This window comes from Lagenorhynchus albirostris, chromosome 7 (assembly GCF_949774975.1).
Source record: "Lagenorhynchus albirostris chromosome 7, mLagAlb1.1, whole genome shotgun sequence".
NCBI lineage: Eukaryota > Metazoa > Chordata > Mammalia > Artiodactyla > Delphinidae > Lagenorhynchus > Lagenorhynchus albirostris.
In genome coordinates this window covers 51,385,941-51,408,788 of record NC_083101.1, presented here as the reverse complement: position 1 = coordinate 51,408,788, position 22,848 = coordinate 51,385,941, and the positions used below count along the sequence as shown (strand labels likewise).

The window sequence follows — 22,848 nt, the reverse complement described above, 5'->3', positions numbered from 1 at the left end:
ACAAACCCCCCGCCCCGACTCAACGCGCGCGCATGCGCATTAACCACGCATTAGCTACCCTCCCCCGCCCCCGGGGGGATGTGGGCGTGGCGGGTTGCTTGATTTCTCTAAGCCGCTTTTAAATTGGGACGTTTGCTGGGGCGTCCTGTGCTCAGTTCTCGGTGGGTTAGGACCACTGAGTTTCCTAATCAATTTCTGGGCTCCACGCAATCCTTTTTAGAACCTTTTTGCTTGATATGCGTCTGGAGACATTCGCGTCCCGGCTGCAAAGCTGGAGCCTATGGAGTGGATGGAGCAGGCAGACAGAGCCTGGGCTTCTCAACGAGCAACGTCAGCTTAGTTATTCCAGATCTGTCCTGGCTGCCAAGTCCTCTTTTTCTTCTTTCTTACTATAAGGGAAACTTGCCGCTCAGTAGCTTTCTTTCAAGTGGAAGTCGGTGTGCTTTGATACCCTCCGGGAGCATTTACAGGCGGGGGACACAGGTGGGCTGTTGGAATCCGTGTATTTACCTTCTAGGGGAATGCACTGGAGACACGCTGCGCTAGAGGAGAAGGGAAGCCAGGTCAGATTGGCTTTCCAGGCGCCCCTGTGTGCCCTCTCCGTTCCACCGATTCCCTTTCTTCTTCTACCCTGAAGGCCCTTGCTTTTGGCCTTGGCCAGACCATGGAAATTGACACTGCAAGTTGAATAGACCAGGCATTTATTTTCTGATAAATCAGGCCTCTGTCCTGCCTGCACCTTTGGCCTGCTTTTGATAAATGTTGCCGGCAGTGAATACGACGTGTGGGGTTCTGGCTAAACTTTCTGGAGGTGTCAATTGTAAATAGTGTTTCCTTACATTTGGGGCAGCACTTTCGAGTTTCCAAAACATGCTCCATGCAGTAATTGTCTCATTGGATTTCCTCAGCAGGTTGGGAGAAGATGGGGCAACTCATCCCTATTCTGCAATGAAAAAACCTGAAGCTCAGAGAGGTAGAGTGACTTGGGCACAGTTGCAGGACTAGAAAGTACAATAGAAGAATAAGAAACCAGGACTTCTGATCCTTGGTCTAGAAACTTTTGGCAGTCACATAGTCTTTTTTGTTTGTTTGTTTTTTTAATCTTACTAATTACCCTGATAATCCTGTTGGATAACAGAACAATTTGTTCATCCATGTCATGTTCTCTTGTTGCATAAAGGAAATGATAAGGGACAAGAGAGCTGATTTCTCAGCTGTAACCTTTAGAGCTCTGCCACCTTGCTAATCACTCGCTTATCCTGGATACCAGTGATTTGCCATCTTCCAAACGTGTGGGGAAAATAGTAAAGGTGAAAGCCATTTAGCTGCCAAGCTTATGCCACAAAGATCATCATCAGACCAGGAACTGGGTTGGACTCAGTAGCATCATTCCAGAGAGAGCACTGCTCCCCCAAGATGTGCTGCAGCATCAAGGCCTTAAGGATAAGGAACGTGGATAGCTCTCCAAACAGTTTTCACCCAAGGCTGTGCTACATTTCCTTCAGTAATCCCATGGCAGAAAACGTAGTGACCATCAGAGCTTTGGCTTTTTAATCAGGCTCTGTGATTCTTATTAAGGATAAGTTCTAGGGTGATTCAAGGGAAAACAGCAGAAAAGGGGGAAAAATCCTCTTAATTCTTGCCCATGCATTCATAATAGGTAAAGTCAAGAGGGAATAGAAGGCCATTCCTCCGGGGCTAGTTGACCTTAATTGTCTGTCCTCTGTTAGGTGCTTTTAGCCGAGAGATACAGAAGAGGCACAGTCTGACAGAAGTCATCACTGATGGCCACCTTCATTCAGTACTTTGGTCATTTACAAACATTCATTGAGTGCCCACTATGGCCCAGGCCCTAAGGATGCCATGATGAGAGACACAATTTTGATGCTTGACTTTTTCCACGCAAACCTACCATAACTTATTCTATTTCCCTGTTGCTCTCACTTTTCTCCCCGTGCCCTTCCCAGCTGAGGTCTGATGCCTGATCATTTGTGTCATTTTTGGCAAGACACTCCAGAGGATGTATTACTGGTACAGCAAAACCTTCCACTCCCATCTGTCCCAGTCCCCACTCTTTCAGGATAAGCCCTAAGTCCTCCTTCATGTACTGTATATCCCTTTCGTCTCCCCTTCTAGGGAAGATGCTTCCAGGTCAATGGTTGTGTACATGATATGAAATAAACTGTAATCCTGATCTCCATAGAAGTTCCTTCTTCTGAATGCATTTACTTTAAAGCAATGTTCTGCAAGGAGCCCCCGTGGTTTGTTACGCTTCTTTTTCCCTTTCTTCCTGGTTCCCTGGGGAACCACCGGCCCCTCTATCGCTAGCCCTGTGGTTTGAGTTGATATTCATCCTGCTTCTCCTTAGAGAGGAGAACTTTGTTTAGCCTGAGCCATCCCAATCAGAGTGAACCCAAAGAATTTGCCTGGGAATTCTGGAACACAGACTCTCTTTTCTTTGTGGAGCTTGGTGGTATGAAGTTGTGAGGCTCAGGATTGCCTCTGTCATGACGGATGAGCCTGGAATTTCCAGGGACCACTGTTGAAAGCCTGGGGATGGAGCCAAACAAGAGAAAGCAGAGAAGAAAAATGGGCCCACGACATGGTGGGTAGGCCCTGAATGCAGCTGGGTCGGAACCAATTCTACCTCTGGGTTAATCTGTTACGTGAACCAATTAACTCCACTACCCCCTTGGAAAACACTAAATTGAGTTTGGTTTTCTGTTCCTTACCAAAAATTGCCGGCTAAGAACTACCCTTAGGCTAAGGCTTCCCAAATGGTGTGCTGTGGTGCACCTGTGAGCTTGCTTATAGATATACCTGAGCTTGATGGCCCTAGCCTTTGGGAGGGACTCAGGGCAGCCAGAGTGCCAGGGCTGGTCACCTCTAGCAGCAAGTAGCTTTGTCCATTTATCCCAGTGAGACAACAAATGCAAAATTTTAATGTGCCCCATTATGGTGATTTTAAAATGTGTTCAAAAATTCTTTAATACGCCTCCATTCCAAAGGTAGAGCCTACTTCTCTCCTTGAATGTGGACTGAATTTAGTGACTTGCTTCTGAAAAATAGAATATGGCAGAAAAGAGAGAGTATGACTTCTGAGACTAGGTCATAAAAAGACACTGCCACTTTTGCGTTGCTTCTCTTGAACTGCTCATCAAAGGGGAATTCAGTGAGCACTCATGCAGTAGGGGCTGAGGTCCACAAGCAGAAGAACTGAGGCCTCCCATCAATGACCAGCACCAACTTTCCAATGTTATGAATGAGCCACCTTGGAATAGAATCCTCCAGCTTCAGTCAAGCCTTCAGATGAGGGCAGCTTTGGCCAATATCTTGATTGCAACCTTATGCAAGACCTTAAGTCAGGCTGCCCAACTAAACTAATCTTAAACCACAGGAACTGGGTGAGATACTGTTTATTGTTGTGTTAAGCTAATGAGTTTGAGGCTATTTGGTATGCCTCGATAGATAACATTTATACCCAGAATGTGAAAAAGGTTGGGAAACACTGTGGACATACCCAGCATTCTGGAATAGAATAGAACCTTTAGTTTTAGTTTTTTTTTTTTTTAAATGATACTTAGTCAATAGCAGCTTTACAACATTTGAGATAACAAGCATTTAAAAATACATTCAAAGCAAAACAAAAGCTCCCTGTGTTTGAAAACATACTTGCAAACCACAATTACCAGTGAGAGCTCTAAAAGTTTTTTGTTTTACAAGTAATCTATTGTCATGGAAAGGACTTCTTACTGAATAGAATTATGGAGTTTAAGACAATGTGTGGCAAGACAAACCCAAACAGGTCTATGCAGTATATTCATCTTTCACTTTCATGAGATTCTTAAGAGCTGGTGACAGTTGCACCCTTGACCTTGCTAAAGGAAAAGAGGCAAGAAGCTAATCAGATTTCTCCCATAAACTTTCATTGAAGAGTTTTCCAAAGTAAAATCAAGAGGCCTACCATGGCATAGAGGTTTCTCCAGTCTTCAGGATTCAAAAGGCCTCATGTGCTTTACTCTTAGCAATGTTTGAAATGCTTCTTTCTTAACCCCGTATTTAGGATACATAATCAGAGGACCAATGCCCAAGTTCTTTGTTTATGCCGTTACTTATGTAAGTGCAGCAATGCCTCCACTTCATTTATAACTGTTACATAAAGAACAACTAAACTATCTGGAATTGAGAAAAGAGCCAGGGTTAGCCTAGAAAGAGTATGAGCTAAACCAGTGTTGACCAGTCCACACTTGCCAACTCCACCAGCTTCACTTCTAGGTGAGCCCATGGGCTCTCAGTCAGAGTTCTTTCTTACTCTAGACAGTATTCTTCCTACATTGGTTATCTATAGTCTGAGCCCACAGATCAGAGGCATCATGTTATAAAAGTTGGAAACTTCTAGAATTGTACCATCCAATACAGTAGCCACTAGCCACATGTGGCTATTGAACACCTGAAATGTGGCTGGACTTGAGATTAAGTGTAAAATCTCTAAATATAAAACACATACATACAGAGTTTGAAGACACAGTATGAAGAAAAGAATGTAAAATACCTCATTAATAATTGTTCATATTAATTACGTGTTGAATTGATAATATTTTGTATATATTGGGTTCAATGAAATGTATTATTAAAATTACTGTCACCTGTTTCTTTTCCCGATTTTCTTTAATGTGTCTACTAGAAAATTTAAAGTGACATATGTGGCTTGTATTATATTTCTGCTGCACAGTGCTGGTCTAGAAGCAGGCCTATTCACACTCATTCATTCATTTAATTATTCAGCTTATGCTTATTAAATGTCTTCTGTGTGTTGAGTTCTGGGCTAGGGGATAGAAATGCAACAGTGGACACAGCCCTTGCACTTGTGAAGCACGTGGTACCCACTGCAGTATAAGAGAGACTGAAATCAAAAGTGACAACACGTATCTAAAAGCAGGGGACATTTAATCCAGAATATTTTAGGTCATAGGATTATTAGGGCTTTTAGAGTTCAAAGCCAGGCCTACATTACTTACCACCTAAGGCTTATTGTTTGAAGGCAAAATATAATAGGTGTTGATAATAATGGCCACCCTGGAGTCACTCAGGAAAGGTTACCTTCCACAGGGCCTGTTCTAGTCTGCTGGGTATTATGGCTACAGCCATACAGATGCTCTTCCTCACTAACCTAAGAGGCTTTGGAGGGTAGTGACAATGTGGTTTGACCTTGGTCTCACCCAGTGTCTCCCACACAGAAGATACTTAACAACACATGGAATTAAAATATGTCATGCGTACTCATTTAAGAAAACAAACATATCGTATACTTTAGAAAGAGTTCTGCCCCAAATGCCTAAAAAACAAAAAGTTTGCCCCTTAAACTAGTGAGCTTTAGTAATTTAAAAACAAAACAGTCCTCTTTCAGAATATAAATTCATGCATACCTGATGGTGTAAGCAAAAAGTTCTTGGATATCCAAATTAAATTCTCTCTCATGACCACCAAGATTAAATATTATATACGAGGGGTGACCCTGGATAGCACTGTTTGACCAAGGCCATGATCATGCATCTTTCTTCTTCTCTGAAATGCTTTACAAAAGTCATGAGTTGTCGAAATAAAAAACACGAGTTGCAAAGGGAAACATTTTGCTTGCAATTCTTATTACATTTTTAGTACCAGTCAAGGTAATCAGTCATATTAAAAAATATATAATTTAATTCTCAAATAATAACTTTGTTCCTCTTTCTGCTAAAGACACTGTCCAAAGAATCCTGAATATATTCTTTAGTTGAGGTACACATGCACAATGTTCAGAAATGAAAGTAGAAATATTACCCTTTTATAAAAATAAACTTGGTCCCAGAGAGGACGAGAAAAAGAGCAAGCACGAGCGAGCATAAGAAAAAACGCAAAGCTTTGGAGGAGAATTGTTTCAATTTAAGTAACTACAGCATCTGCAACTTTGGGCAGGTCACTCAGAGTACCATTATCTCCTAACTCAGTGCTTCAAGTGTGCTCCTCTATAAATGCATGTTAAATTAACCACCTAACAGAACAATAAAACAAAAATAACTATACAACAATTAGTCCACCATTACCAAAAGGGTAACAAGTTCACAAATAATTAATTGATCCCCACATTTCCAGCCTTCAGGATCTTCGGATTTCTAGTAAGGCCTCCCCTCACAGTTTTATTGGAAATGTTTTGTACTCCAGCAAGGTCACCTTCCTTTCCCATAAAGAGGGGAGGAGAGAAGTTCACTCTGAATAGTTGGTGGACAACTTGTCCATTTTCCCTTGGGCAATGTGGGTTTATCTAAATTCAGGTTAAATTCAAATACAGGCGGGAGGAAGTCATCAGTTCCTGACCACTCAGCAGGAGATGCTGTTTATGCTTTGTTTTGCACAATTATGCGAAAAAACATGGCTTAATAAATATACAGGCACCCCTGATTAACCATCCTCCACCACCTCCATCCCCCAAATGCCCCAGATCTGCTCAGACCCCATTTGGGTGTAATTCCCATGGTCACTTGGATCCCAAAGCTTCCAGAGTGCTGTCTGGCCAGGGAGCATGTGGCATGTCCTGTGCGGCAAATGTCCTGTTTTAAGTTCCAGCGGGTCCTTCTCCAGGGTCACAGGGCCTCCAGTCTTCATGCGTGAAGATAGCTTTTCTTAGCTGCCCTGTGACAACTGGGTTTCACATTTCCTGAAACTAGATCTGTGGAAGGAGTCTCTGAAATTAAGGAGGGAGAGAGGACAGAAGTAAGAAACATCAGTTAGCCTTTTAAGGAGGAAAATCACTCACTAGAAAAGTACATCAATCATGGAGAACTCAGTAAAGTAAGTAAGTATGGGAAAGTGCGGCCATGCCTTCGCGCTGTGCTGGAAGAAATACAGGCAGTAATTCGGCCCTGGGAAGATGGCTGGCAGAAGGCCGCATGGAGGGGCCCCGGAGAGGTCAAGAAGGCACAAGGGCAGCGGGATGCAAGCAGAGCAGATCACGCTTGGGTGGCTTCTCTGATTCCAGGGCCTGCTCCCACACCCAGAGGTTCTGCAGTTCTGATTGCTGGGCCTCAAGCGCTATCCTTTATCCTCTGGGAAGAGGCCTCCCCTGCCCTCTTCTTACCTCTTATGACTGTCAACTCTGAATATCGGCTTGTAGAGTTCTGGAATTTTCCGCTCTATCATTGGCCTGAGGTTCTCTCTCAGCTTGTTGTAGTTCTTTTTGAGTTCCATCTGGTATTCCCTCTGGTCCGCCGTGATGAGACGCTTGTTTTTCTCTACGGCTTCACCGCATCTGAGATGCAAATATCAGGGTGGGGAGAAAATGAGGTTGCATTTCATACAAGTTTTAAGTGCTTACAAATTTTATATATATATATATATATTTTTTTTTTGGCAGTATGCGGGCCTCTCACGATTGTGGCCTCTCCTGTTGCGGAGCACAGGCTCCGGACGCACAAGCTCAGCGGCCATGGCTCACGGGCCCAGCCACTCTGCGGCATGTGGGATCTTCCCAGACTGAGGCACGAACCCATGTCCCCCGCATCGGCAGGTGGACTCTCAACCACTGCGCCGCCAGGGAAGCCCAGAATGGATTAATTTAATTCACCCTGGAAGCCAAAACCACGCCCTTAACTGGATTTTCACTTATCTTTTAAGTTTGACATTAATTGAAGCAAACTGTAGGATACCAAAGGTTACATATCAAGGTTTCAGGGAAGAGGTAGGAAGGGGAGGTATATAGCCTTTGAATCCTGAGAAATCTACATCACCCCTTATTATTTTTCTATTGCCTCTTAAACTAACATTTATGAGCTACCACAATGTGTAAAATGAAATCAGTTTCTTCAAGGAGACTTCAAGGACCAGTTTTGTAACACTGGCAGACAAGAGACCTGCAGGAGTGAACTGCTAACTTGGGGATGGCTACTCCGCAAACTTTGGAAGAAGCAACTATACTCTCTGTGATCTTTGTTATCAGAAGACATAATAGCTATAAATATATATAGTGTTTTGTTTGTTTGTTTTTTTAGTATAGTTTGTAGCTCTTGTTCATTGGTGGATTTGGTTTTTTGGTTTGGTTGCTCTTTCTTTCTTTTTTTTATTACTTAAAAATTTTTTAAATTTTTATATAGTGTTTTAAAAAGACAAATATATTAATAGGTGGAACGAATTTTTTTAACTTTATATTTTAACAAATTTTATACCTTATAAAGTTGTTTCATAGACATTTTCTGTATTTCTTCCTTCCATTTAGATTATATTCTCTAGATTTTCTTATTAAAGTTAAAATAACTTCCACTATGTTAATTTAAATCCATAAACTAAAGAGAGCCATGCATTATGTTTCCCTCCTAGAGAAGAGCCACATCTCTTGGGAAATGTATACAGGATCATATAACTACATTGCAAATCATTTTTTAAAAATGGTCCTATCTGTAACATTTTCATTAGGTCCACAAACAGCTGAACTGTGCAACTTTCACTCAGTGACACCACCATTCCAGACAGCCCCCTCCTTTGCTGCTCCCTTTGTTGATAAGTTCACTGAACACAAGCATTGTCTTACAGTCGATGTGCTGCGATTTTTCAGCAGAGTCCTACAGAAACCAGACTGATGGGGACTAGAAAGGGTGGGAAGTTGTGCTTCCAGAACATGGTTCCCAGTTTTGCTGGGGGTAACTTTCATAGTCCTCTATCTAAGGTGTCTTTTCTACAGAGAGGGTGGTCATGCAGCCCTCACCCTCTGCATCTCTTGCCCTCCCTTCTCTGTGATGCTCCTTCAGCACAGCTCACATATCAGTCCCTCAGTATGGCCAAAAAATTGCTAGTTGCTTCATCAACAACCATTCCCTCTCTTGCTTAGTAGCAGAACTCCAGGTGGTATACCCACCTGGAAAATTACATTCCCTAGCCTCCCTTATAAATAGGGATGGCTGAAGAGCTATAAGATGAAGTCACTAGGAAAGCTCTTTAAAGGGGTGTAGCCTTTTGCTCTTTCCTCATTTCTATTCCTGATACCTGCCTAGGATGTAGTTGTGATGGCCAGAGCCTTAGCAGCCATTCTGTGACTATGAGGATGGATATACTATAACCAGGATAGCAGAGCAAAAGAATGGAAAGAGCCAGGGTCTCCAGCTAAGGTCCAGTGACCACCACACAGCTCTGGGATGCCTATCTCTGATCTTGTTTCATATGAGAGAAAAATAATTTTCTATCTTATTTAAGCCACTCTTAATTCCATTCTGTTACTGGCAACTGAATGTACTTCCTAGAGAGAACAGGCTCTGGAGCTGGAGTGCTCACCTCTGAATCCTGCTTTGCTACTTATTGGCTTTGTGACATTAGGCAAGTTACTTAAGCTTTCCATGCCTTAGTTTCTTCACCTGTGACATGATGGTGAAAATAGCCTACCTCATAAATTTTTGTAAAGATTAAATGAATTAAATATATAAAATGCTTAGAATAGTACTGTTACATAGCTAAAACCTAGAACACTTATTGTTATTATTATTATTGTTACTATTCCTGATAGACCCAGTCTGAGTGCAGAAACTATTTGTTCTATATAAGAATGATGATGGGATGTCAGAGATTTTATATTCCAGTCCCTTTTTTTTCAAAGTTGATAAAACTAAGATGCAAAGAGATGAAGTGCCCTGTCCAGAGTCATACACCTTTGGGAACAGGAAAGGTGGATGTAAATCCAGGATCCTGTTGCTCCCAGGCTGATGTCTCATCAGCCCCACTGTGTGTTACGTTACAAACCTTACAGAGGCACACAAGTCATGGGCAGACAATGTCTATATTTAAGTCAGATTAAGTCTCTTTCCTGTGTAAATCAATCTGGTTTCTATTTGCCCCATAATGTTATATTCATCAATCACTTCATATGTGCCAAGTCCTATTCTAAGCTCTCTGAATTGACTCTTTTGATACTAACTTTAAGAGGTAGTTACTATTTTATCCCCATTTTACAGTTGGGGAAACTAAGGTTGGGTAACTAGCCCAAGGTCACACAGCTAGTTAAGGCAGAGTAGATATTATTTATTTATTTACTTATTGTTTTATCTTTGGCTGCGTTGGGACTTCATTGCTGCACACGGGCTTTCTCTAGTTGCAGCGAGCGGGGGCTCCTCTTTGTTGCGGTGCGTGGGCTTCTCATTGTGGTGGCTTCTCTTGTTGCGGAGCACAGGCTCTAGGCGCACGGGCTTTAGTAGTTGTGGCACGCGGGCTCAGTAGTTGTGGCACATGGGCTCAGTTGCTCTGTGGCATGTGGGATCTTCCCGGACCAGGGATCAAACCCATGTCCCCTGCAGTGGCAGGCTGACTCCTAACTACTGTGCCACCAGGGAAGTCCAAGAGTGAATATGTGAAGCCAGGCAACTAGGCCCGAGAGCCCACCCTCATAACCCCAACACCACAAATGCTGCCTAGGAAAGACCCTGACCCTTCCAGCTAGAATCCAAGGCATACGGCCTTGGTCTCAAGTTGGAACTATTCTCTCCCGAGTCCCAATTTGTAGTATTCGGCGTTTCTCATCTTCTTCCTGGTAACACTTTAGCAAGTCTCCAGCTAAGGTCCAGTGAAAAAATACAGCTGCCGGAGTGAGAGGAGAGATACCGGAGAAACTGAGGGATTGGCTCCCCACCCCCTCCCGTGACTGGAGTGATATATGTGGTCTAGGCCCTTGAAGTTGAGGAAGGATTATTTGGGGGCAGGGCACCAAAGGAACATCTGGCCTTTCCACAGGAAGGGCTGCAGTGGATGTGAGGGTCCCCTGGTCAGAGCCACCTCGGCTGGCACCTCCAGCACTGTCCCCTGCATTTCTTCCCTCCCAGCCCGACCTCTACCAAACCCCAGATCCCAAGGGCAGCCGGTCTCAGTGGAAGGCTAGTCTAATTCCTGGTTCTGCCACTTACTTGCTGTGTGACCTTGGGCTGATCGTGGTCTCCTTCAACCGCACTTCCTTCATCTATAAAGTGGGTTTATGAGGATGAAATGGTGTGGGGCGTGTGAGGACCTGACCAAGCGGCTGTGGGAGGAGTGCTGTGCAGGCGGCGTGGCCTGCCTCTCCTGGAGCGAAGCGGGGGAGACAGCCCACCAAGAGCACTGTCCTGGGTGCCCCGCTGCTGCCTGTGGGGAGGCGCCTGAGGCCGAAGGAGCAGGGCACCACAGGGGCAGGGAGCGCACCCCAGGGCAGACAGGAGCAGCCGTGGCTGGATCCTCCGGCTGTCGCCCTGAGCCCCCTCTACTTCCCTTGGCTGGGCGGCCCCAGAGGGGCCGGTGGGGCTCTCTGCCTCGGGGAAGTCACAGTGGCCCTGCTTCCTCCTCCTAAGGGGGCGAGATTGGGACTACGGGCTTGGGAAGGTGGCCAGTCTCGAGTCTGACAACTGGAAGCAGGTTCTGAGGACCTGCTGAACACCCCAGAACCCAGCGGGGGGTGGGGTCCGCCTAGATCAGACTCTAGGCTAGTCTCTAGGACCTGACTCACATTACACCGTCTTCCGCCTCCTTGGGCCCTGGGCTTCTGTCCTGAGGAGTCACAGAGGCCTGTGGTTCCGACGATCGCACACTATTCTCGATTTCACAGTCAGCCCAGACACCCTCCCACGCGGTGCCCTGGCCCTGAAGTGAGAGCACCGTCAAGCCCTGAGGATCGAGACCTTGTTCAAGAGAACCGGGGATGGAGATGCGCTAAGAGAAGAGGACAGGATAGCACTGTAACTGAAATGGAATTTTTCCTCTTGGGAATGGTTGCAGAAGGCCTGGGAGGGGGAAGCCACGTGCACGTGTGTGTGTGTGTGTGTGTGTGTGTGTGTGCTGCTCCACTCAGCTCTCAGTTTTCCACCCAGCCTCCTAGGCCCACTAAGACAGGTCCCTGTGACCTGGAAAAGGGACAGAAGTCCTTCATATGTCCCTGCTATGGACCTGCTCTCGAGCAACCTCTCGTAATGTTTCAGGCTTTGTTTTCTCAGCTGATGTTTCAGGTTTTGTTTTCCCACCAAATACTCAGATCTCTTTTCACCTACTGCTTCTGTTTCCACCCACACTACACACAGTTGGTTCTTCTTTGGCCTCTCCTTCCTCTTCACAGACCTTAACTCCCGTTAAGACTCTTTGACCATTTATGCGGTGGAACTCTACTGATGTATCTGAAACTATGTCCCTTAAAGGCAACCTGGACCTGGTGCCATTGAGTCCTGCTCTCTTTCCTTTAAATATAAAAAATGAATTTAAAAATCACTTAGTCTTTATAAGAATGAGAAAGTTCACATGTTATGGAATGAAGGTTTGTGTCCCTCCCAAAATTCACATGTGACTTCCACGTGATGGGATTTGGAGGTGGGGCCTTTAGGAAGAATGAAGGTTTCAATCAGGCCATGAGAGTGGGACCCACATGATGGGATTAGTGCCCTTGTAGAAAGAGACCAGAGAGCTATCTTCTTCATCTCTCTACCAGGTGAAGATACAGTGAGAAGGTGGCCATTTACAAGCCAGCAAGAGGGTTCTCCCCAGGAACTGAATCTGCGGGCACTTTGAGCTCGGACTTCCCAGCCTCCAGCACTGCGAGAAATAAATGTCTGTTATTCAGCTACTCAGTCTGTGGTATTTTGCTGTAGTGGCCCAAGCTGACTAAGACAGAAATATAAGAGGAAAATTTAAAACCACAGACTGGCACAGATTACAGTGTTTAAAATGGTCTGGGTGCTCTGGGGAGCAGAGGAGGGAAACAGTATGTTGTACCTCTCCATCGTGGCTTCTGAAACCCTGAGATGTTTCAGAAGGGGATCCAGGCCCCAACTTGGCAACCATCTGAAGAGCCGCAGGACTGGCTGGATCAGGTGTCAGCTGCAGCAGGTCAGCCTGCCAGGTTCTTTATGGCTTTATCCAGGCCCACTACAGCTGAATCAGACAGGCCACTGCCCAGTGGCAGGACCCAGCTACAGTGTACCCAGCAAGTGTACATTTCCGTTATTAGCAATCAGCCTTGGAAGGCTCACTTATGTTCACCTTGGAAACCTGGGCTTATCGACCTACAGCCCAAGTCTGCTGAGAAGCTGGAGCTCACTCAAGGCAACACCGGGAACGGTTTCACACCCAAACATTTTCCACTCCTGCATCATCTCTGCTGATAGCGGGTTCCAGGGAGAAAACACAGGGGTGCAAACAACTTGACCAAACAATTCCTCTATTCATTACAAAGCTGTGACTTGCTGATTGGACTGGAGAAGCAATTAAGCAATGGAGGAAAGGAAGGTTTCCTCACCTACTACTTGTACTGAGGGTATAAGTTACAGATCATCACATTTACCCTTGTAAATAATAGTTTGATTAGTTTTAGTAGATTAATACAGTTATGCAACCTTCACCACAATCTCACCCACTACTTTTTTTTTTTTTTTTTTTTTTGTGGTATGCGGACCTCTCACTGTTGTGGCCTCTCCCGTTGTGGAGCACAGGCTCTGGATGCGCAGGCTCAGTGGCCATGGCTCACGGGCCCAGCCGCTCCGCGGCATGTGGGATCTTCCCGGACCAGGGCACGAACCCGTGTCCCCTGCATCGGCAGGTGGACTCTCAACCACTGTGCCACCAGGGAAGCCCTCACCCACTACTTTTGATGCATGTGAAATAAAGTGGAATGAAAGTCACTGTACTTTGACTTTGACAATGAAGTAGTGAGCAGAAGTACTGTTTTGCCTGTAGCCTTGTCTCATTTGTACTGGAACTTCATCTTTGCACACAGGTAGCAGGGTGCCTGGCACAAAGTATGGGCTCAATAAATGTTTGCTGAATGAACTGGCATCTATAGTTGTTCAAAGGTGTTAATAGTAATGGCACATTTCCTCCTGTGAAGGGAGGAAAGGGGAGGAAAAAGGGTGAGTGACAGTAGGCAGGACCTGACGCGTGAAGCCCTCGGGGAGGGGGCAGGGAGGAGAAAATGTGAGATGGCAGCAATCAAGCAACCTCTACAGCTTTGCAGCCTTTGCTCAAAGATCGGTCCCATCTGGCAGCTGCAGCAGCACCTGGGAGCTTGTTAGAAATGCAGAGTCTCAGGCCCACCCCAGAACTACTGAATCAGAATCTGCATTTTGACAAGATCCCCAGGTCATTTGTTTTGCACAGTGAAGTTTGAGAAGCGCTGACAGATATTCTTGGGGCATTCCTAGAACAGGGCGGCAGCCCACCCAGCAGGGGGAAGGTCCGCAGACATCGGCAGGCGGACTCTCAACCACTGCGCTACCAGGGAAGCCCTCGACAGGGATTTTATAAGGACATTTTAACTAAAAAATCACTTCTCTTAGCAAGCTTCCTTTTACATCTATATTCTATTCAGAGCCCCACTTGTCAATAGTGCTGTCTTCCCAGGCTCCCCTCCCTGTGCTGGCATGCCCACAGAATGCACTGCTCTTGCCAACTCAGAGGAGCCCAGACGTATCAAGGACAGCCCTGCCTCTGTGTCTTGTGCTACTGTTGGTCCCTTTACCAGTAATGCCTCTGTCTTCCCACTGCCCGCTTCTTACCACCTACATACCCAAGACGAGGTTTAAGTGATGTTTTCCCACAAAGCTTTCCCTAGCCACTGCAGACTGCAACTGACCGTTCTTTTCTGAACTCTTAGCCCTATATTTTGTGTACTCTCCACAGTTCTTAGAACATGCTGCATTGCTTTGTTATTTAGCCAGGTAAAAGTCCTATTGTCAGGAGCAGAGGAATACCCAGCTCCTGTATTCCTACAACAAATATCATACCTGGGTCCTAGTGTGTGCTCATTAAACACTTCACAGGTCCTTGCAGAGGTCCAGAGAGGCCCGGGCCACTGCCACCTTCATGGACCTTTCACAATATCTTCATTTTATATGAAGATACGTGGAAAGTAAATTGATCTTTAAAAATTCCCCCAATACTTTTCTAGCCTTTCGTTTTATGAAAATGCACTCTTTACTGAAGAATATCTAGATTTTGTGTAATGTCAAAATTGTTATGAAATACAGGAAACAATTCAAATACAAAACATTAATAAATATAATTTCTGTCTGTGCATGTGTATGTATGTGCATATGTATGGTGTGCACGCACACACACACACACACACACACACACACACACACACACACACACACACACACACACCCCTATTACTAAGCAGCTGAGATTCACCGCAGGACAAAGAATGTCTCCTTTATACGTAGCAAATTTACATATGTCTCACCAAAGCCTGTGAAGGAGGAGAACCTCACCTGACACTAGCATTCTGGTGAGTTTTCACTGAATTTAGCAAACTTTAACTTTTAGCCTCCTTTATCCCCACCTGCCAAGTGAAGATATTCCTATACTTTATATGCTGCTCTAAGACCCTGGGTGAAAAGAAATATTAGTACATGTACTTCTGATGTCCTTCTCTCTTATGCGTGAGGCGCCATCCACATCCTTCATAATCATTCCCTTTAGGGCCACAGGAGTCCCAGTATACCTGTGTGCATTGCAGCAACTTGCAAGACCTTGTCCCAAGATTCACTTCCTATCCAGCCTGAACAGGCTGCTCTTGGAGCCAGCTCTACTGCAGAATTCAGGAGCAGAGAGGACGCTTGTCTGCCAGTGGGAATTGCCGTAGAGATGATTGATACCTTTGTAAAATTCTAGTTTTAGAATCTCGCCTCTATCTCTCAATTTGAGGCAGTGTCTTTTACATTTATAAAAATAAGTTATTGTATGATATGGGAAACTACAAAGACTGCCAATGCCAAGAACCCCTCAGGCTCTAATTCATCAGTGGAACATCAGCACGTTGAAGGAAGTATTCGCTACTTGGATTCAGAAGACCTGGTTTGAACTCAACTCTGCTACTAACTTCCTGTGTGACCTTAAGTAAAATCATTTCTCATCTCTGAACCTCCATTTCCTCTTTTGTAAAATGAAGATTTATTTTACAGTGTGGGATGATAAATATGAAAGCACCATACAGTTTGTGAGCTACTAGCGCAAGTAGTGTTGCTCTATGCAGGCTTCTTAAACTTGAACACGCATCCGAATCCCCTGGAGGACTTGTTAAAATATGGGTTGCTGGGTCCCACCTCTGGAGAGTCTTACTCAGTAGGTCTGACTGGTATCTGAGAATTTTCCTCTCTAGCAAATTTCTCAAGCGATGCTGAAGCTGCTCGCCTGGGGACCACAATTTGAAAACCACTGCTCTACTGAAATCCCAGCCATTTCCCCTCTTACCGCATTATGAATTCTTTAAAGCATAATCTCAACTTGTTGTGATGTCGATAGAGTTTTGGGTCAGCTGGAATTTCAGCCAAAAATACTTGGGCTACTTCCAGTGGTCCCTGATGGGAAAAGTGAAAAACATTACTGATGTTGGAAAGAAAGTGAAATTACTTGGGAGGAAATGTTGGGAGTGAGGTCATAGTTTGAACATTTAATTTTGTTAGTTTGACCAAAACAAAAAATCAAGGAAGGTCTTGAACTTCTCAGGAAAATGCTGATCCCTTAGGAGGAGTTTGCAGTTTTAGGAGAATATTCAGAAGTATAAATGTATTTCCTTAATCAAATACTACTAATTACAGATTTTCCTTCATGTAGAAAGGTAATATACTACATCAAAGGGTATGTGATTAGAGTTGCTTTTCTGAAAATAGAGATTCTCTTGATCCAGCCATTCATATTCATTTGTCTAGTTGCCCTAGTGGCAAGCACCCTTTTGCGTAATTGCTGGCTTGAGTCAGAGATATGCATAGTACATGTGTAATCTATGGTTGTGGGCTTATAAAGTCTTCCATTTTCATTAAAAGATTGGGACTTACAAAAGCAAAAGCCTCCTAATATTTTCTGATCATAGAAATGTAACAAATACTATTTCTGTCCCCTTGATATTATGTGGACAGAGGATTTTTGCTGGGGAGTCCAGTTGTGCCGAATGAGGAAAGGGTCACGGCACTCATTGAGTTTTTGCGTGTGGAGGTTCTGATCTAGTTCTGAAATTAAGGAAGCACACTGGACAGAGAGAACTAAGCTAGTATGCCCTCCCTCTGAGGCCGGATTAGTTCCATGCTGAGATCGGAGTTAGAATTCTAATGGATCTGAGAAGATCCAGTCTGTTTTGAAGTGGCCCAAGAAGCCGGTTCCAGGTCACGCCTGCTTAGCAACACTCCTGGCATACTGGTTTCATCTGGTGACTGACCCAGGGGTTCAATGTCCTAGACCCTTTCCCTTCTCTCCTACAGGCCTTCTCAGATTTATCTCAAGCCTTGCAACAACTCTGCCTAAATTGGGCATGACTAAGCACTCCATCTGGATCATATTGCCAGGACTGGCCCCAACTTCTCCAAAAAATGCTACTCCTTAGACACAGTCCACTCATCTCTAGGATTTCTTGTCTACCTTGGGTTGTTACATGAAGCAGAAGGGACCTCCTCAAGTGTTCAGTCTAAGTTTAGGAACATCATTTGTATGTTGATCAGACTCCTCATTGACCTCAAGAAAGGAGGGTGCAGGCATATAGTAACACGAATCAAAATAACGAGAACCAGAGGAGTTGCCACCAGCTGGTTTCGCTTACCTGATTGACAGTAGCTCCGACGGAGCCTTGCAGCACCATCTGAAGCATCTTGGCATCAGGAGGCTCCTGGTTAATGGCAACTGCTAACTGCAGGGTCTTCTTCTTCATATCTTCAATGGCAACTTCAATTGGTGTCAAAACAAACTGAACGTAAGACATAAATGTAGGAAAGTCATTGTCAGGTCTTATAAGCCATGGACAAACCTGGAGCTATGACAAAGAGGACATTGGGTTTGAAGCAGCAGCTAAGAAGGCTTTCAGAGAAATTTAGAATAATCAGGACAGGTTAAGAGGAAGGAAGAGCCTAACATTTCTTGAGTACTTATTATGTTCCAGGAATTTTACATGCATTTATGATTTACTTCTTTAAACAACTTCCTATTCTCTCCACCTTGCAGTCAAAGAGGGATTTGTAAGGTTAAGTAAATGACACAGGTCGTAAGTGGGGAGGTCAGATTTTGACCACAATAATGTTCACATTCAAAATCCATGTTTTTTTCTACACTGTTAGGTTTCCTTTCCTATTGTGGAAGAAGTTACTTGACTTATAATTGGGAAAGCTGTTAGAAGCACAGCATTCAAGATTTTTTTCTCCACCATAACACACGATTTTGGCATCATTTGTGCCTTTTCTAACTCACCCTGAAGGTGAATTCTTAGTAAAGAGAATTCTCTTAAGGGTCAATCTGCTAGTTGCTAAGTTCTGTTGGCTTGGAGTATGACCTTTTCTGAATTTTATTGATGGAGTCATGTCCCCTCCAAATTCAAGTATTTAATTCCTAAACCCCAGTACCTCGGAATGTGACTTTATTTGAGACAGGGTCTTTATAGAGGTAACCAAGTTCAAAGGGGGTCATTAGGATGGGCCCTCATCCAATATGACCTATATGTCTCTACAAGAAGAGGAAATCTGGACATAGGGACATGCACAGAGGGAAGATGACGTGAAGAAACACAGGGAGAAGGCAGCCATCTAAAAGCCAAGGAAAGAGGCCCGGAATAGATCCTTCCCTCACGTCTTTCAGAAGGAACCAACCCTGCCAACACCTTGATTTTTGACTTCTGGCCTCTGGAACTATAAAACAAGAAATTTCTGTTGTTGAAGCCACCCAGTCTGTGGTACTTGGTTACAACAGCTCTAACAAGCTAACACACTGAGGTTCTTAGGGAACTACAAATGGCCCAGAAAAATTGTGAGGACTCTTACTGGGACCGTGAGTTTATTTCTGTGCTGTGCTGACATGTCCTAGTGCTCAAGAGTCTACAACAGTAAGAAATACAGCAGATGCCTTCTAAGCAAACCTTCCCTTAGCTGAGTCATCAGTTCTGGCTTCCTTTGCCCTCTGTGAAAACCACTCTCTGATGTGGTTGCTGAACACCTGAGCTGGTGGGTGGCTCTCCAGTAACCTCAGCCCCCGTGCTCCTGCCAGGGAGGTGTGTATTCACCACAACTCATCAGTGTTTGTTTACCAACTTGCTTATGCCTGTTACACTTGTTATTTTAATGAGCTAATCTAATTCAATAATGCATAAACTGGTGAACTATGGCTGTGGAAAGAAGAAGAGTTGTTTCTATGAAAACCAAGCTAATGCTTGGGCAAGATGTTATGAAAGCAAGTTGCTATAAAAGATTCCTGTTGGGGCTTCCCTGGTGGCACAGTGGTTGAGAGTCTGCCTGCCAATGCAGGGGACACGGGTTTGTGCTGCGGTCTGGGAAGATCCCACATGCCGCGGAGCGGCTGGGCCCGTGAGCCATGGCCACTGAGCCTGCGCGTCCGGAGCCTGTGCTCCGCGACGGGAGGGGCCACAACACTAAGAGGCCCGCGTACCGTGATAAAAAAGAAAAAAAAAAAAAGATTCCTGTCTTATTAGGTGTGCACAAGACAATGGTAAAAGGCTGGGGGAAAAAAAATCATAAAAATCCAGAAGCATTCTGCTCTTATATTGTTTAACAAGGATCTTTAAGCTCTCACTCTGCTTTACAGAAACCCAAACTGAACATCCTGGACATTGCATGTGGGTAGACATTGCATATGGTTTATACAAGAAAGACAGTGCTGAATCGTGATCAGCCAACCCTAAATCACAGACAAGGCTGTGGCTCTACACAAAATGAATGACAAATAAGTGCACGTGTATATATTGTAAAGTAAAATGTTTACAGTATGTCTAATTTTGAGCAGTTTTGTAGCTTGAGAGATCTTCTCCATCAGTGCCATTACAATGAACTTGAAGACTTCTGCTACACATGGAACCAGAGAAAAGAAAGAGGTCTTCCCTGTATCAACATTTAGATAAGGAAACTGAATGAAGATAAGAGCCTTGTGCAGCGTCACAGGAGGATGCTGGGACTAGAAGACAACTGGTCTCCTGTCTGACTGGCATGGTGCCCTCTTCCAGCTCAACACAGACTCCTTGGGGCTGCTCACTTGCTGTTCCTGCCTCTGACAATGAACAACAGAACACTTCCTGAATCACATGTAAGCGTTTAAATATATAAAAATCTAATAAAAAATATTGTAAACTTTGATATTTCATGTAAATTTAACATTAACATATAAAGACATAGTAAGTATTATAATTGCGTACATAGATTTATGTTAAAGTAGAAAATACTTAAATATAAAGTGTGCTATAAAACATGTAGCTGCCTAAATGGATTCCCTGGCACCACGAGAGTGACAGGATAACCAGCATAAATAATATTTCAAAGGCATCCCTTTTTAGATGTGCACCTGAGTCTGCCATGAAGGAGCATGAAGGAGGTTTGTGTGTCAGCCTGGGAGGTGACCCAGGCCCACTCCCTCGGTGGTGGCCTCTGTCCAGAGCCCATTCCCTCCAGTGCCTTTACCTCCTCCTTCTGGATGACGCTGATCCTGGTCTTGATGTAGGGGAAGGCGTGCATGGTGGTCAGGACGGTGTTCCTCCGGTACTGCTCGTGCAGTTCTCCCCGAGGCCGGCCCTCCAGGGTGAAGGGGGTGGTGTACATAAACCTCCGCAGATCGAAATTCTTCTCAAAGTAGGTTAGCCTGTCTTTCATCTCATACTCGTCAAAGTAGGGCTCCACAAAAGTGATCTGTATGTAGGCCTGAGGGGGGAAAGGTAAGGGATGAGCTGGTCTGCAAACTTCCACCCAGGATGCACTGGGGGGCACGCGGAACACAGAGGGGCAGCACCACCCCTCTGCGCTCACAAAAGCCACGGAAGCTGAAAGCATCAGGCGAGACATCAGCCATCGGCCATCCTTCCTCTCCACCCCAGGGATATGAGAGACGGGACTGGGAGAAGGGACGGGAGTGCACCCGTGTGAAGTCAGGTCCACAAGCTGCCCCTCCTAGCAGAGCTGCTGATCCAACTGAAACTTGGTACGAGAGTTTGCAAACTGCTATTCAGAAGAAGCAAAGCTTTCCTTTTCAGAACAACTATGACCACTGCAGGTTTATGAGAATGGCCAAACTAAAGCAACTGACAACACCAAGGGCTGAGAAGGATGGGGAACAGCTGGAGTGTTCACACACTGATGGCGGGAATGTACGGTGGTACAGCCACCTTAGGAAACAGGTCGCAGTTTCTTATATAGTTAAATTATACTGACCATATGACCCAGCAATCCCACTCTGGTGCACGTGCCCAGTAGAAATGAAGACTTGTATTTACACTAAACCCTGTACACAGATGTCTATAGCAGCATTATTCACAATAGACAAAAAACAGGAATAACCCAAATGCCCCTCAAGTGGGGAATGGATAAACAGACGGTGGTACATCCTTACAGCAGAATACTACTCAGCAATAAAAAGGAATGGACCCCTACAAGATGGATGAATCGCAAACGTATTGTGCCAGGTGAAAGAAGCCAGACTCAGAAGGCTCTATGACTCCACTTATTTACTGTATCACTCCATTTATGTGGCATTCTGGGAAAAGCAAGACTGCAAAGACAGAATGCAGATTAGTGACTGTTAGGGGCTGAAAACAGAGGGAGGGAATGACTACAAAGAGGCGTGGGGAAATATTTGGCGGTGACGGAACTTTTCTGTCTGATTTTGGTGGTGGCTCCACGTGCTTGTCAAAATTCATAGAAATAAACACCAAAAAAGTGAATTTTACTGCACCTATTTCATTAAAAATACGTACACACATACACACGAACACACACACACATACTATGAAGAAGAGCACTTATTTAGAAAGAAGGCCTTGGGCTTCCCTGGTGGTGCAGTGTTTGAGGGTCCACCTGCCAATGCAGGGGACACGGGTTTGTGCCGCGGTCCGGGAAGATCCCACATGCTGCGGAGTGGCTGGGCCCGAGCGCCACACCTGCTGGGCCTGTGCTCTAGAACCCGTGAGCCACGGCTGCTGAGCCCATGTGCCACAACTATGGAAGCCGGTGAGCCTGGAGCCTGTGCTCCGCAAGGGTAGAAGGCACCGCGGTGAGAGGGCTGTGCGCCGCAGCGGGGAGTGGCCCCTGCTTGCCGCAAGTAGAGAAAGCCCGCGCACAGCAACGAGGACCCAACTCAGCCAAAAATAAATAAATTTATTAAAAAAAAAAGAATAACAATGACTATAGTCACTGCAATACCCACCCACTGAAATGGATGGATGAGGTCACTGATCTCAGACCATAAATCACTATTGAGTGTGATGAAATCTGGTTGTAATTCTGGCTGCAGATTCTCATTTAAAACTCTCACAACCAACTTTGGGCGTTTTAACAGAGGGGAAAAGAGCACCGTATCAGGGATGTCACTGGTAACTCTATGTGGCATGTGCTGTGCCCAGATCACTGTGGGCACACAGCCAATCCTGTCTTTCAAAGACGTCAAACATTTCTGTGTGAAGCTTAGCTCAGCTACTTACCACAGTTATTGCTTCCAGGCTAGATTAGGGAGTGTATCTGAAGTGAGTGAGTCCTTTGAAATGTGTAGAAAAACAAACTCGTAGATTTGGACACTTCTCCCTACTTGCATCATCTTCATAATATCTTGGAGGACAGAACTGAGAGAAGAGTCTGAACTCCTCATTTTATAGGCCTGCCAGATAATGACTGCTCCTCTGTCCCTCAGCCCTTAAAAATACCTTGAACTTGCATTATTTCCAGCAGCTTAGAAAGCTCTCTCATGTGCATATCTGTCTGTGAGCTGGGCTGAGTGGGTAGGCATCACCTGTGGTATAATAAAGAATGTATCAGGGCTTCCCTGGTGGCGCAGTGGTTGAGAGTCCACCTGCTGATGCAGGGGACGCGGGTTCGTGCCCCGGTCCGGGAAGATCCCACGTGCCACGGAGCGGCTGGG

At 45.0% G+C, this 22,848-nt stretch overlaps 1 protein-coding gene across 2 annotated transcripts in view; it reads right to left on the bottom strand.

The window, feature by feature from the left end:
• Positions 1 to 5,624: 5,624 nt before the first annotated feature.
• Positions 5,625 to 22,848, bottom strand: part of DOCK8 (dedicator of cytokinesis 8) — a 223,446-nt gene continuing 206,222 nt past the window's right edge. For both annotated transcript variants that reach the window (XM_060155013.1, XM_060155015.1), the window contains exons 44-48: positions 20,406 to 20,642; positions 17,555 to 17,698; positions 16,216 to 16,322; positions 7,115 to 7,285; positions 5,625 to 6,721 (exon numbers count right to left, since the gene is read on the bottom strand). In XM_060155013.1, the coding sequence (XP_060010996.1) occupies positions 6,661 to 6,721; positions 7,115 to 7,285; positions 16,216 to 16,322; positions 17,555 to 17,698; positions 20,406 to 20,642 (720 nt within the window). In that variant the 3' untranslated portion in view covers positions 5,625 to 6,660. The remainder of the gene's footprint in view (positions 6,722 to 7,114; positions 7,286 to 16,215; positions 16,323 to 17,554; positions 17,699 to 20,405; positions 20,643 to 22,848) is intronic.